The 16,551-nt window shown below is 39.7% G+C and overlaps 1 protein-coding gene across 1 annotated transcript in view; it reads left to right on the forward strand.

The window, feature by feature from the left end:
* The first annotated feature begins 243 nt into the window (after positions 1-243).
* The window catches only part of hs2st1b (heparan sulfate 2-O-sulfotransferase 1b), an 81,226-nt gene continuing 64,918 nt past the window's right edge, over positions 244-16,551 (forward strand). Inside the window, exon 1 of the mRNA XM_034180712.1 lies at positions 244-765. Within this exon, the coding sequence (XP_034036603.1) occupies positions 615-765 (151 nt within the window). The 5' untranslated portion in view covers positions 244-614. The remainder of the gene's footprint in view (positions 766-16,551) is intronic.

Consider the following 16,551-nt stretch of genomic DNA (forward strand, 5'->3'; position numbering starts at 1 on the left):
GCAGAAAGAATTATTCAAATATCTAAAGGACGCTGGATTACTTCATCGCATCGGAATAAATGAATATGGCTGCCAGGAGCTAAAATTGTGTTAAATCTCACCGATCACTCACCAGACCGGTAGATGGCAGTAAATGCACCTGTCGGTGGTGCCGTCCGACAATGAATGCGAAAGAAGAAGAAGAAGGAAGACGACGACGAAGAAGAAGAAGAACTTGAGGCATGGAAACAAACCTGACGTTCTAGTGATGGTATTTGTTAATTGTCGAACCAACAAGTTGTTTTTATACTTATTTTTATTAATATACAGTGGTATTTAGCGTTCAATGAATGAAGCATCACGTAAAGAAATCAGTGGCGAATATAAACTACAGGCTGATTTCAAGAAGCTGCTGTTTTGACATTGTCTTTCTAGCGATACTGGGAGCTAACGCTAGTTACTTTTTCTGTCTTGATATAGAGCCGATAAAAAACGGCCAAAAGTAATGTGTGAGTAATTACAATGCGCTAAATTATTTTCATTTGATTCGTGAAATTTCTGATTGATTTGCTTCCGTCACCAGCACAGTTATCTCCTTTGTTAGCCGTTAGCCGTGGACCTCGAGACGCTTGTTCATGTTGGCTGATCCATCAGACTGTTTGATGGGGCTTTTAAGGATCATAATGTCGCTTAAGTTTCAACTTTTGGCTCTTTTGGCGTTTGGCGTAGCGGTGTTCTTGATTGAGAATCAAATCCAGAAACTGGAGGAGTCCAGAACCAAACTGGGTAAGATGACATCACAAAAATAAGCTTCATTAAAACAGCAACACATGGCTTTTAGAGACGTCATTAAAGTACCTCTTTGATATCAAACAGTGTTGACAGGAGATCAGTTTGCACTCCACAATGGAGATTTGCAAAGTAACTTGATGTAACTGTTTTATTTCCTTTTTTTTTTTTTTACTTAATTTTGAACAAACAAGACGTTGAACTTTGCCCATCTCAATCAGAATAATGATGGAAAACCACCAACAGACAGATGAGAGGTTCCAGACTTGGGTCATAACGCCAGGTCCTGACAACCTGGAAAGAGAGAAAAGTAAAAATTTTGAACCATATGCATGACATGAAATTTTTAGTTTGCAAACTAGTATTTGCAGTAGCACGCTGGATTAGTGGTTAGCACTGTTGGCTCACAGCAAGAAGGTAATGGGATCGAGTCCCACCTGTAGCCTTTCTGTGTGGAGTTTGCATGTTCTCCTCATGTTTGCGTAGGTTTCCTCCGGGTTAGGGTGGAGCTTAAAATTAACATTTTTTTTTTTTTGATTTTCTAAGGTCTCACCCCTCAGAAAGTTTCTTTATTAGTTAAAAAATATATAGGTAAAATTTGAGAGTCCTATGATAATATTTAGAGGTAGCTCAAAGAACTCAAAGTTTGATCATAACAATTATATTGAACTGAATGCGAAATATTAAACCCTGTTGTAGTAATCAGTATAACTTTAGAAAAATTACCAAAGCATAACACATAGTTTAATACAAGCTTTAATAATATAAACATTAAACAACAGTAAGTACTGCAATGAAATTGCAATCAGATTTATGGACTTATATGAATTCAGCTTCCTTTTTATTTTATGTTTCTGACTGCCATTCTTTGTTTTTCTTCAGAAGTCGCCACTGTTCAAATATTTTTTCCAGTTTCTTCTGACAGTGCTGTTTGTCTCTTATTGGAATTCTAGCTTTATTCCAAAATAGGGAAATCTCCTGCACTGCAACGGCTGATGCTTGTTGAACCATTTTATTCAGTTCTAGATGCTGGTGCAGAAAGAAGCCAAGTGCCATGCGAACTGATGAGAGTTTTGAACCTGTTAACTCTGTTACAGTAGATCCCAGCAGATATATAACATTTTGTAATTTTGCTCTTGTTGCCATTGTGTTTACTTCACAGCTTGCCTGTAAATACACAGTTACGATGAAATTGCCAACTTTTGGAAAGTCAGTGAAAACATCAGACAATTTAATTCATTATTAAACTAATTTGTCATTAGCTAAGTTATTAAGAATCAACAAATTGTGTCCAAAAAGTCATAATTACCATGTTTGAGATTGGAATATGTTACTGGAAGAGAGACTGGAGGTTTCCAACTTTCAGGTATACCATGCCATTGATGTAGAATTAACATAAAACTATGAAACTTTAGTCCAATTGAACTACCAGTAAATATTAACCAAAAGCTCTAATATTTTCAGAATATGGTTTTATGAAATAGAGGAATAATTTAAGAGGGTGAGACCAGTTTTCTTAACAAGTTAAAAAATAAGCTCCACCCTACTCCCGGTGCTCTAGCTTCTTCCCACATCTAAAGATAGGGATGGGCAACGAAGCCTTGTGAGGCTTTTCGATCTTCTTCCTGATTATATTACAAATAGGATGGAGGCATCAAAGCATCAGGGACAACTGGCGTCATCTGGTGGTTTGCTGAAATTACAACAGGCAAAAAAAAAAAAAAAAAAAATCTAAAACAGTATTGACACATCCATAGAAATGCAACTTATCTCAACTTGAGAATAAAATTTTATGACAGGGAGAATTCATTGTCTTACTTGATTATTAAAGAAATTGAATATTTTTACCCGTTGTTTTTTTGTCTATCATGTCTTTTATGTGTACTAACTGCAGTAAGAAGGCAATTTCTGTACCTATAGCCTATAGTTTAGAAACTATAGTTGAAACTATAGCTGACAAACTTCACATAGATGGTGTTGTCATGATGGGAATGAGTTCAGGGTGGGGAGTGCGCTTTTAGCCAATGGGCTAAATATTCACTATAGGTGGCTTGTGGAAAAGTGCTTTTGCTATATACAGACACTCGTGATCTTTTCTTGATTGCAACGTTGTCCATATTATTTGCAAAAACTTAGCTATGAGATGACCTGGCAAGAAACCCAACCGGGACATTTTCGTATCTTTTTATCCATTGGGACAGTGTCATGTTTCGGACCCCTCCCAGCGTAGCAGTAACGTATGATGTTCCTCACGTCATTAGTCACATGGTGGACACAAGCTCCAACACACCGTGTTGGACCATGTTGCTTTGAAAGGAGTGATACAAGCTTCAGTGCATTGGTACGATTGTCACATCCTTATCTAAAGACATGTAGATTAGGTGAATTGGAAACTTTAAATTGTTCGTAGGTGTGCATGTGAATGTGTTTGTCCGTATGTGGCCCTGCGACAGAGTGGCGTCCTGTACATGGTGTACCGTCTATATGTGGCCCTATGATAGACTGGCCTCATGTCCTAGGACTGCTGAAATAAGCTACCGCTACTCCCCATGCCCCATAATTGGAGTAAGCAGTTGAAGATGAGTGAGTGAGTGAAGCTAGTATTTGCAGTATGTGATAACTTTCTATTGCACAGATATTGCAATGTCAGACTGCAAACATATTCCTCAAGCTTCCATGCATTTGGCTTGGTTCTGAATGGGTCTTGGAGAAGTAAGTCCAATACAGGCCATGAGGCTCATCGGGATGGTGCTTATCCCTGAATAGTGCGAAGCTAACAAACAGTACGTTTACATGCAGCCAATAACCCTTTCATAACCGGAATATTAGCAATAACTCGGTTGCGCACGGCCATGTAAACACCAACAAAAACCCGAATATGAGCCCTGGGTTACACCTTTTCTAACCCGAATATCAGATCATATAAACGTGCATCGGAATATCCCCATAGAAAGGAACATTATTTTGTGTTCTGCGCATGTCCTATCCGCAAGGAATCTTGGTCCTTTGAGTACGGCAACTACTTGTATGCGGCGCGCGCAACCCACCGGACACCACAGAAACAGAGGTAAACAAGCATGGTGAAATCCAGACACGGCAGCACAGCACCACACTTTTGGAGCGAGGAGGAAACCGAATACTTCATTAGTATCGTGAAAGACATGAATATAATGTCTTTTATTGACGGTAGAAAGAGGAAGAAGAAACAGAAATGACGCATATTTGCGTCATGACGTTCTCTGTGCGTCTGGACGTTGTCCATGCGTCACTGTTTAGATGGGGATATTGCAAATGATACCAGTGACCATGTATACAGGAGTAACTCTGTCTGCTTAAGCATGTAAACGGGTTATTCCTAATGATTCAGAAACCGGAATATTGATCTTAACCCGAATATTAACGGCATGTAAACGTAGTAAAAGAGTCCGACTATCCCTCAACAGGGCACCAGTTCATCTGAGTTCTGGAACTGCAGATGAATTGTCCTTTCCAAGGACACAGACAGGTAGGCTGAATCACACACATGGAGTCGATCACAGTTTATAGGTTACATATGTGTTAACAGGTTAATTTTCTATTAACCTGGTAGGATCACAAATAAACATGATGTATGACAGGAGAAAATGATGCAACACTTAAAACAACATTTTACAGAACTGGGCACTGTAAGAATTTATGAAATTTAATGGCTTATTCGAATGATCACAGAAGGTTAGACAGTATCACTCGTGGCCACATTAGTGCTGCAACTAATGATTATTTTCTTCATTAATTTATCAAGTTATTACTCAGAGCTCAAGGTGATACCTTCAAATTTCTTGTTTGTTCCACAGTCCAAATATATTTAGTTTACTGCCAGGGAGAAGTAAAGCGGCTATTTAAATATTCACATTTAAGAAGCTAAAATCAAAGAATGAAAAAAAAAATAAAAGACTTGATTAGTTGATAATCAAAATAGCTGTCAATTAATTTAGTAGTTGATTAGTTCTTGCAGCTGTAACCCATATTACCTTTCATAACGGGAAGAAAGGTATTTTAACTAGAGCACAGAATTTTTTTATTTATTTATCAAAATACAAATGCAATGAAGAACAAACATAGGGGAGTATCTGTATTTGTAATTCATAATAAATTTAGAAAAGCTTAATAAAGATTTAGAGGGAAATAATCTGAGACAGAGTGGAAACAAATAAGGTTTTATTTCAACAAAGATAGTAAGTCCCTTGTGTTTAAATAATACTCCTGTCTTCATTTGTACAACTTTGTCCTCTTTAAAGTTTACTGTTTTAACATCACGGCAGTTCCTTCAGCTGTAAAGAGCAGGGGTGGAAAATCTCCACTTTTTGGCAGATTTCCACTTTTTGCCAGTCACCTGGGTCATTTTTGCAATCAGTGTTGTCCTGCAGGAACCGTTCAGTGCTGAATTTAGTGTTTTTTTGTTTGTTTTTTTTTTTTTTTTTTACATCAGACACCTTGTTGGGCAGCTCAGGGGCCCTCGGGATTATATTATTGATCTGTTAGCGGCATTCTTGTTCACATTTACATTGATGACTGTCTGCGTTTGTGATAAAAGTGGGTTATAACGGTCCATTAACAATGGTCAATTTGCTGTTTTGATATACAAATAGAACAGCTAATTTTGATGCTAATATAAGATAACATTTGTATAGCAGTGTCTATCTGGTGTTTAACATGCTAAGTGACTTGCTAACTGTTACTTCTAGTTCAGCTTAATGTGCTTATTAAGCTAGCGCGCCGTCTCAGTTATATTGTTTTGTTTATTGCAGATACCAATACAGACTGAGTCAGTCGGGCAAATTGTGAACTGACGGTACAGGCAGGCTAATTAATGCATAAGACAAACTGTAAGCAGCAAATCTGTGAAAGCATTGGAAAGTCATGTTACTAGCATTAAACATTGTAAAGTTATAAAGACCAGAAGGATGAACTACATGCTGCCCGGTTCTAGCAAATTCACCACAGCATTCTATGGTGTCCATCAGCTTTTCAAAGACCTAAAGACAAGACCCGATGTGGCCAAACTGATTGTATCTGTAGACGACAGGTCAAAAAATTTAGAAGTAAGTAGATTGAAGTATATTTATGCAGTACAGGTGAAGTAAAGTGGTTGTGCATTACTTTACAGGTATGATTAGTTTCTATTACTTGTAGTTGAGAAGACATATTTGTACATTCTTGTGAAAATGCTACTAGAGGAGTGATTTTGAATAAGGAAAATTGTTTTGTTTTTATCCACCAAAATGGGTGCTGCACTCACTGCAATTTATTGTCTGGAATAACCCCAGATTGTATCTCAGAGCTTCGGGAATTCAAAGATTTTCAGGGAGTCATGCCCACAGACCCCCCCCCCCCCCAGTAATTTTGGGTTTCAGCTTTATTCTTTTTCACCACTTTCATCCTTGAAAGAGGAGATCTCATCATGTCCAAATGTTGTCATAAAGTATCTGTCACCTCATACTTGTTACAAATTTTTAAGACTATATTGAAACTTTCTTCAAAAGAATGAACAGTAAATAAAGTAAATAAGTTCTTTTGGTTTCTGCCTTTTTCTTTTAAACTTTTTAAATTAAGGCTGTTTTTTTTTAACTTTGTCTGATCTTAGCTGTACTTAAATATACCAGTCCTTTGTGATCCATTTTTTTTCTCCTGCAGTAATGTACAGTGCATCTGGAAAATTTACAGCGCTTCACTTTTTTCATATCCATGTATGATATATTACAGCCTTATTCCAAAATAGATGAAATTCATTTTTGCCCTCAAAATTCTACACACAGTGGGCCTCATGTATCAAAGTTGCGCACTTGTGGCGTAAATTTACGGTGTAAATGTGAAGTACACCAAAGTTGCCGTGACATGTATCAAGCAGTGCGCACCTGCCCATTTCCAGCGTACGCCTGACGTGACCTTGATAAATGCGGCGGGTGGAAACGATCGTAATTATAATAAACACGCCCATAAATATTCAGACTCCGCTTCAGACACACCCTCATTTTATGACATGGAAGCCAGGAAGACGGCAAAGAAAAATAACTCCACCAATCACGACGCGTGCCCATAGAGCGTCAGTAGCGGTCGTCGTATCAATTGTTTTGTAGTGTAATCAAAAAAGTGTTACAGTGGTCCCTCGTTTATCGCCGGAGTTAGACAAAAAAAAACTTCTAAAAAATAGCCCGTAATACGCGAAACCGCGACGTAGTCAGCGTTATTTTTTACAATTATTATAGATGTTTCGAAGCTGTAAAACCCCTCACTACACACTTTATACACTTTCTCAATCAGGCATGAACATTTTCTCACTTTTCTCTCATGTGTAAACACTCTCAAAGTTCAAACCTTAGTAGAAAAATAAGACCAACCTGTTTTCAGGCCCAAACATTTGTTTGAGAAATAAAAATAGAATGTTTTCCTATAAATAATTATGATGGCTTTTAGAACTAACAAATTTAATTTTAACGATCAACCTACGAGGTTGGACACATAAGAAATTATTAATAGTGACTGACCAGTATTTCACAGATCGCGCCTCTGCGTCCTGACGTCGTGCCTTTTTCCACTCACACCTGGCTGCAGGTGTCTGTTTCCGAGTGACAAACACAGTTATGAGTAGTTGTTGGCGCTCTTTTTTCTTCTGGGCGAGAAGATTCTTATAAACAGACACGCAGAACACAGAACACTGTAAAAAAAAGAAAAAAAAAAAAAGCATGCAAAATTGGACTAAATACTCCGCGAGACTGCGAGGCCGTGAAAGGTGAACCGCGTTATAGCGAGGGACCACTGTATTCTCTTTGCACATGTCAATAATTCTTGACATGTGGATATTTGCTCGCTCATTAATAAGACACGCCTAATTTGTCAGATTTCTTTATTTTTTAAATGTATTTCTTTATTTATTTTATTGTGACAAACGAATGGAGACGACAAAACCTGATTGCAGCACGGGTGAAGGGAATGACAAAACTACAGTTGTTATTATCAATTTCATTGTCTAAAACGATCACACCACATAAAGTTAAGCTCAGCGCTGCTCTGGCTCCAGGCTGTGGAGAAAAAGGCGAGCAGTGCTTTCTTTGCAACAGCGCTGTGGCCACGGATCGTGCTCCATAGACCAACAGTTTGTATTGATTATTATGTAGTATAATCAGGAAAGTGTTATTTATTTAACATATGCATTGATTTGTATAATGGCACTGTTTATCATGTTGATCATTTTCATTCTTATGTGATTCCAGCACTGGTTCATTTTGGTGTATAATTTACACCACCTCTCGACCTGGTGTATATTTTCAGCGCAGCATGCGCCAACAACCACATTGATAAATGCCAAGTAGCGCAGCCGTTTTGGCATACACCCCATATACGCTCAAATATCGCCGTACGCACGTTGATACGAGTCCCAATGCCTCCATAGTGACACTGTTAAAAAAAAAAAAAAAAAAAAATATATATATATATATATATACACTCAACAATAATATAAATGCAACACTTTTGTTTTTGCTCCCATTTTGTATGAGATGAACTCAAAGATCTAAAACTTTTTCCACATACACAATATCACCATTTCCCTCAAATATTGTTCACAAACCAGTCTAAATCTGTGATAGTGAGCACTTCTCCTTTGCTGAGATAATCCATCCCACCTCACAGGTGTGCCATACCAAGATGCTGATTAGACACCATGATTAGTGCACAGGTGTGCCTTAGACTGCCCACAATAAAAGGCCACTCTGAAAGGTGCAGTTTTATCACACAGCACAATGCCACAGATGTCGCAAGATTTGAGGGAGCGTGCAATTGGCATGCTGACAGCAGGAATGTCAACCAGAGCTGTTGCTCGTGTATTGAATGTTCATTTCTCTACCATAAGCCGTCTCCAAAGGCGTTTCAGAGAATTTGGCAGTACATCCAACCTTCACAACCGCAGACCACGTGTAACCACACCAGCCCAGGACCTCCACATCCAGCATGTTCACCTCCAAGATCGTCTGAGACCAGCTACTCGGACAGCTGCTGAAACAATCGGTTTGCATAACCAAAGAATTTCTGCACAAACTGTCAGAAACCGTCTCAGGGAAGCTCATCTGCATGCTCGTTGTCCTCATCAGGGTCTCGACCTGACTCCAGTTCGTCATCGCAACTTCACACAGCCATTGAAGAGGAGTGGACCAACATTCCACAGGCCACAATTGACAACCTGATCAACTCTATGCGAAGGAGATGTGTTGCACTGCATGAGGCAAATGGTGGTCACACCAGATACTGACTGGTATCCCCCCCCCAATAAAACAAAACTGCACCTTTCAGAGTGGCCTTTTATTGTGCGCAGTCTAAGGCACACCAGTGCACTAATCATGGTGTCTAATCAGCATCTTGATATGGCACACCTGTGAGGTGGGATGGATTATCTCAGCAAAGGAGAAGTGCTCACTATCACAGATTTAGACTGGTTTGTGAACAATATTTGAGGGAAATGGTGATATTGTGTATGTGGAAAAAGTTTTAGATCTTTGAGTTCATCTCATACAAAATGGGAGCAAAACCAAAAGTGTTGCGTTTATATTTTTGTTGAGTATATGTATATGTATGTATATATATATATATATATATGTGTATATGTATATGCAAATTTATTTAAAAAAAAACTAAAATCACATGTATGTAAGTAGGGATGTGCATCGTACAACTCATGATTCAATTCGATTCAGATTCTTGGGGTGACGATTCGATTCAGAATCTATTTTTGATTCAAAGAGCGCTGAGAAATAGTTATATTACTTAAAAAATGTTTATGTTTAAGAAAATGCAGCTTTACAAGGTTAATCAAGTGATTCTAGATGTAAATTTACTTATCTGTTTTGCTCATTCGAAGTTGGTTGGCAGTTTAGCGAAGCACTGGTCAGTAGTCGGCAGAGACCGCTGCTCCGCTTCTTTTAGCTCCGGGTGATGGTGTAGCATGTGGGCTTGCGGATTTGAATTGTTTCTGATGTACTTGACTTTCATTTTGCAGATTTTGCACACTGCATAAGTCATATCAAGCTCCTTCTTACGCAGCAAATAATAAAATCCAAAATGCACCCAAACATTTGCCTTCAGCAAAGACGATGCTGGCTGAATTGACTGCCTCTACTGGTGGTTGGCTCTCACTGCGGTATTGTATCACTTCCTGTTCCGGAGCACAGCGGTGTTTTGCTGTATCTGTTAGCTGTTTAATCTGCGCAGTTAGATTGATCTAGTTAACTAGATAACGATTTGTTTCACAGTGTAATCTTCACGTGCCTTAACTAAAGCACTCCCCTCTGCTGAATCACCTCTAAATTATTTACACATTATTCACTTTGTGTGTTTTTAGGAATCTGCTAGCTTAGCGCAGCTACTAGCTCTTAGCCGGTTTAGCATGGCGGCTTCTCCTGTCTCTCCCGCACTTTTCTGCTCTGGGTGTGAAATGTTTAGTTATTCCTCGGCCTCCTTTAGCAGTAATGGTACTTGTAATAAGTGTAGCTTATTCGTAGTTTTGGAGGCCAGGCTGGGCGAATTGGAGACTCGGCTCCGCACCTTGGAAATTCCTGCAGCTAGCCAGGCCCCTGTAGTCGGTGCGGACCAAGGTAGCTTAGCCGCCGTTAGTTCCCCTCCAGCGGATCCCGAGCAGCCGGGAAAGCAGGCCGACTGGGTGACTGTGAGGAGGAAGCGTAGTCCTAAACAGAAGCCCCGTGTACACCGCCAACCCGTTCACATCTCTAAGAAATATGAAGTTAGCGACACCAGCAACCATAGTCAATTGTCTTCCGGGGGCCAGAGCAGGCGACATTGAAGGAAATATGAAACTGCTGGCTAAGGCTAAGCGTAAATTTGGTAAGATTGTAATTCACGTCGGCAGTAATGACACCCGGTTACGCCAATCGGAGGTCACTAAAATTAATATTGAATCGGTGTGTAACTTTGCAAAAACAATGTCGGACTCTGTAGTTTTCTCTGGGCCCCTCCCCAATCGGACCGGGAGTGACATGTTTAGCCGCATGTTTTCCTTGAATTGCTGGCTGTCTGAGTGGTGTCCAAAAAATGAGGTGGGCTTCATAGATAATTGGCAAAGCTTCTGGGGAAAACCTGGTCTTGTTAGGAGAGACGGCATCCATCCCACTTTGGATGGAGCAGCTCTCATTTCTAGAAATCTGGCCAATTTTCTTAAATCCTCCAAACCGTGACTATCCAGGGTTGGGACCAGGAAGCAGAGTTGTAGTCTTACACACCTCTCTGCAGCTTCTCTCCCCCTGCCATCCCCTCATTACCCCATCCCCGTAGAGGCGGTGCCTGCTCCCAGACCACCAATAACCAGCAAAAATCTATTTAAGCATAAAAATTCAAAAATAAAAAAATAATATAGCACCTTCAACTGCACCACACACTAACACAGTTAAATGTGGTCTATTAAACATTAGATCTCTCTCTTCTAAGTCCCTGTTAGTAAATGATATAATAATTGATCAACATATTGATTTATTCTGCCTTACAGAAACCTGGTTACAGCAGGATGAATATGTTAGTTTAGATGAGTCAACACCACCGAGTCACACTAACTGCCAGAACGCTCGTAGCACGGGCCGAGGCGGAGGATTAGCAGCAATCTTCCACTCCAGCTTATTGATTAATCAAAAACCCAGACAGAGCTTTAATTCATTTGAAAGCTTGACTCTTAGTCTTGTCCATCCAAATTGGAAGTCCCAACAAACAGTTTTATTTGTTGTTATCTATCGTCCACCTGGTCGTTACTGTGAGTTTCTCTGTGAATTTTTGGACCTTTTGTCTGACTTAGTGCTTAGCTCAGATAAGATAATTATAGTGGGCGATTTTAACATCCACACAGATGCTGAGAATGACAGCCTCAACGCTGCATTTAATCTATTGTTAGACTCGATTGGCTTTGCTCAAAATGTAAATGAGTCCACCCACCACTTTTATCATACCTTAGATCTTGTTCTGACTTATGGTATGGAAATTGAAGACTTAACAGTATTCCCTGAAAACCGCCTTCTGTCTGATCATTTCTTAATAACATTTACATTTACTCTGATGGACTACCCAGCAGTGGGGAATAAGTTTCATTACAGTAGAAGTCTTTGAGAAAGCGCTGTAACTAGGTTTAAGGATATGATTCCTTCTTTATGTTCTCCAATGCCATATACCAACACAGGCAGAGTAGCTACCTAAACTCTGTGAGTGAGATAGATTATCTCGTCAATAGTTTTATATCCTCATTGAGGACAACTTTAGATGCTGTAGCTCCTCTGAAAAAGAGAGCCTTAAATCAGAAGTGCCTGACTCCATGGTATAACTCACAAACTCGCAGCTTAAAGCAGATAATCCGTAAGTTGGAGAGGAAATGGTGTCTCACTAATTTAGAAGATCTTCACTTAGCCTGGAAAAAGAGTCTGTTGCTCTATAAAAAAGCCCTCCATAAATCTAGGACATCTTACTACTCATCACTAATTGAAGAAAATAAGAACAACCCCAGGTTTCTTTTCAGCACTGTGGCCAGGCTGACAACGAATCAGAGCTCTGTTGAGCCGAGTATTCCTTTAACTTTAACTAGTAATGACTTCATGACTTTCTTTGCTAATAACATTTTAACTATTAGAGAAAAAATTACTCATAACCATCCCAAAGACATATCGTTATCTTTGGCTGCTTTCAGTGATGTCGGTATTTCAATCAATCAATCAATTTTTTTTTATATAGCGCCAAATCGCAACAAACAGTTGCCCCACGGCGCTTTATATTGTAAGGCAAGGCCATACAATAATTATGTAAAACCCCAACGGTCAAAATGACCCCCTGTGAGCAAGCACTTGGCTACAGTGGGAAGGAAAAACTCCATTTTAACAGGAAGAAACCTCCAGCAGAACCAGGCTCAGGGAGGGGCAGTCTTCTGCTGGGACTGGTTGGGGTTGAGGGAGAGAACCAAGAAAAAGACATGCTGTGGAGGGGAGCAGAGATCGATCACTAAAGATTAAATGCAGAGTGGTGCATACAGAGCAAAAAGAGAAAGAAACAGTGCATCATGGGAACCCCCCAGCAGTCTATGTCTATAGCAGCATAACTAAGGGATGGTTCAGGGTCACCTGATCCAGCCCTAACTATAAGCTTTAGCAAAAAGGAAAGTTTTAAGCCTAATCTTAAAAGTAGAGAGGGTGTCTGTCTCCCTGATCTGGATTGGGAGCTGGTTCCACAGGAGAGGAGCCTGAAAGCTGAAGGCTCTGCCTCCCATTCTACTCTTACAAACCCTAGGAGCTACAAGTAAGCCTGCAGTCTGAGAGCGAAGCGCTCTATTGGGGTGATATGGTACTACGAGGTCCCTAAGATAAGATGGGACCTGATTATTCAAAACCTTATAAGTAAGAAGAAGAATTTTAAATTCTGTTTAGAATTAACAGGAAGCCAATGAAGAGAGGCCAATATGGGTGAGATATGCTCTCTCCTTCTAGTCCCCGTCAGTACTCTAGCTGCAGCATTTTGAATTAACTGAAGGCTTTTTAGGGAACTTTTAGGACAACCTGATAATAATGAATTACAATAGTCCAGCCTAGAGGAAATAAATGCATGAATTAGTTTTTCAGCATCACTCTGAGACAAGACCTTTCTGATTTTAGAGATATTGCGTAAATGCAAAAAAGCAGTCCTACATATTTGTTTAATATGCGCTTTGAATGACATATCCTGATCAAAAATGACTCCAAGATTTCTCACAGTATTACTAGAGGTCAGGGTAATGCCATCCAGAGTAAGGATCTGGTTAGACACCATGTTTCTAAGATTTGTGGGGCCAAGTACAATAACTTCAGTTTTATCTGAGTTTAAAAGCAGGAAATTAGAGGTCATCCATGTCTTTATGTCTGTAAGACAATCCTGCAGTTTAGCTAATTGGTGTGTGTCCTCTGGCTTCATGGATAGATAAAGCTGGGTATCATCTGCGTAACAATGAAAATTTAAGCAATACCGTCTAATAATACTGCCTAAGGGAAGCATGTATAAAGTGAATAAAATTGGGCCTAGCTCAGAACCTTGTGGAACTCCATAATTAACTTTAGTCTGTGAAGAAGATTCCCCATTTACATGAACAAATTGTAATCTATTAGACAAATATGATTCAAGCCACCGCAGCGCAGTGCCTTTAATACCTATGGCATGCCCTAATCTCTGTAATAAAATTTTATGGTCAACAGTATCAAAAGCAGCATTGAGGTCTAACAGAACAAGCACAGAGATGAGTCCACTGTCCGAGGCCATAAGAAGATCATTTGTAACCTTCACTAATGCTGTTTCTGTACTATGATGAATTCTAAAACCTGACTGAAACTTCAAATAGACCATTCCTCTGCAGATGATCAGTTAGCTGTTTTACAACTACCCTTTCAAGAATTTTTGAGAGAAAAGGAAGGTTGGAGATTGGCCTATAATTAGCTAAGATAGCTGGGTCAAGTGATGGCTTTTTAAGTAATGGTTTAATTACTGTCACCTTAAGAGCCTGTGGTACATAGCCAACTAATAAAGATAGATTGATCATATTTAAGATCGAAGCATTAATTAATGGTAGGGCTTCCTTGAGCAGCCTGGTAGGAATGGGGTCTAATAGACATGTTGATGGTTTGGAGGAAGTAACTAATGAAAATAACTCAGACAGAACAATCGGAGAGAAAGAGTCTAACCAAATACGTAATGGTTTAATAAGTAATTAAACCATTACTTAAAAAGCCATCACTTGACCCAGCTATCTTAGGTAATTATAGGCCAATCTCCAACCTTCCTTTTCTCTCAAAAATTCTTGAAAGGGTAGTTGTAAAACAGCTAACTGATCATCTGCAGAGGAATGGTCTATTTGAAGAGTTTCAGTCAGGGTTTAGAATTCATCATAATACAGAAACAGCATTAGTGAAGGTTACAAATGATCTTCTTATGGCCTCAGACAGTGGACTCATCTCTGTGCTTGTTCTGTTAGACCTCAGTGCTGCTTTTGATACTGTTGACCATAAACTTTTATTACAGAGATTAGAGCATGCCATAGGTATTAAAGGCACTGTGCTGCAGTGGTTTGAATCATATTTATCTAATAGATTACAATTTGTTCATGTAAATGTGGAATCTTCTTCACAGACTAAGGTTAATTATGGAGTTCCACAAGGTTCTGTGCTAGGACCAATTTTATTCACTTTATACATGCTTCCCTTAGGCAGTATTATTAGACAGCATTGCTTAAATTTTCATTGTTATGCAGATGATACCCAGCTTTATCTATCCATGAAGCCAGAGGACACACACCAATTAGCTAAACTGCAGGATTGTCTTACAGACGAAGACATGGATGACCTCTAATTTCCTGCTTTTAAACTCAGATAAAACTGAAGTTATTGTACTTGGCCCCACAAATCTTAGAAACATGGTGTCTAACCAGATCCTTACTCTGGATGGCATTACCCTGACCTCTAGTAATACTGTGAGAAATCGTGGAGTCATTTTTCATCAGGATATGTCATTCAATGCGCATATTAAACAAATATGTAGGACTGCTTTTTTGCATTTGCACAATATCTCTAAAATTAGAAAGGTCTTGTCTCAGAGTGATGCTGAAAAACTCATTCATGCATTTATTTCCTCGAGGCTGGACTATTGTAATTCATTATTATCAGGTTGTCCTTAAAGTTCCCTGAAAAGCCTTCAGTTAATTCAAAATGCTGCAGCTAGAGTATTGACAGGGACTAGAAGGAGAGAGCATATCTCACCCATATTGGTCTCTCTTCATTGGCTTCCTGTTAATTAGTAAGTAAGTCCCTTCGGCTGCTCCCTTGTTTGCACTCGGGGTCGCCACAGCAAATCCAAGGTGGATCTGCATGTTGATTTGGCACAGGTTTTACGCTGGATGCCCTTCCTGACGCCACTCCACATTACATGGAGAAATGTGGCAGGGGTGGGATTTGAACCCAGAACCTTCCGAACTGAAACCAAGCGCATTAACCACTTGGCCACCACCCCTGCTGGCTTCCTGTTAATTCTAGAATATAATTTAAAATTCTTCTTCTTAGTTATAATGTTTTGAATAATCAGGTCCCATCTTATCTTAGGGACCTCATTGTACCATATCACCCCAATAGAGAGCTTCGCTCTCAGACTGCTTACTTGTAGTTCCTAGGGTTTGTAAGAGTAGAATGGGAGGCAGAGCCTTCAGCTTTCAGGCTCCTCTCCTGTGGAACCAGCTCCCAATTCGGATCAGGGAGACAGACACCCTCTCTTCTTTTAAGATTAAGCTTAAAACTTTCCTTTTTGAAAAAGCTTATAGTTAGGGCTGGATCAGGTGACCCTGAACCATCCCTTAGTTATGCTGCTATAGACTTAGACTGCTGGGGGGTTCCCATGATGCACTGAGTGTTTCTTTCTCTTTTTGCTCTGTATGCACCACTCTGCATTTAATCATTAGTGATTGATCTCTGCTCCCCTCCACAGCATGTCTTTTTCCTGGTTCTCTCCCTCAGCCCCAACCAGTCCCAGCAGAAGACTGCCCCTCCCTGAGCCTGGTTCTGCTGGAGGTTTCTTCCTGTTAAAAGGGAGTTTTTCCTTCCCACTGTCGCCAAGTGCTTGTTCACAGGGGTTCGTTTTGACCGTTGGGGTTTTTCTGTAATTATTGTATGGCTTTGCCTTACAGTATAAAGCGCCTTGGGGCAACTGTTTGTTGTGATTTGGCGCTATATAAATAAAATTGATTTGATTTGAATTAGCTCT

Source organism: Thalassophryne amazonica, chromosome 10, assembly GCF_902500255.1.
Source record: "Thalassophryne amazonica chromosome 10, fThaAma1.1, whole genome shotgun sequence".
NCBI lineage: Eukaryota > Metazoa > Chordata > Actinopteri > Batrachoidiformes > Batrachoididae > Thalassophryne > Thalassophryne amazonica.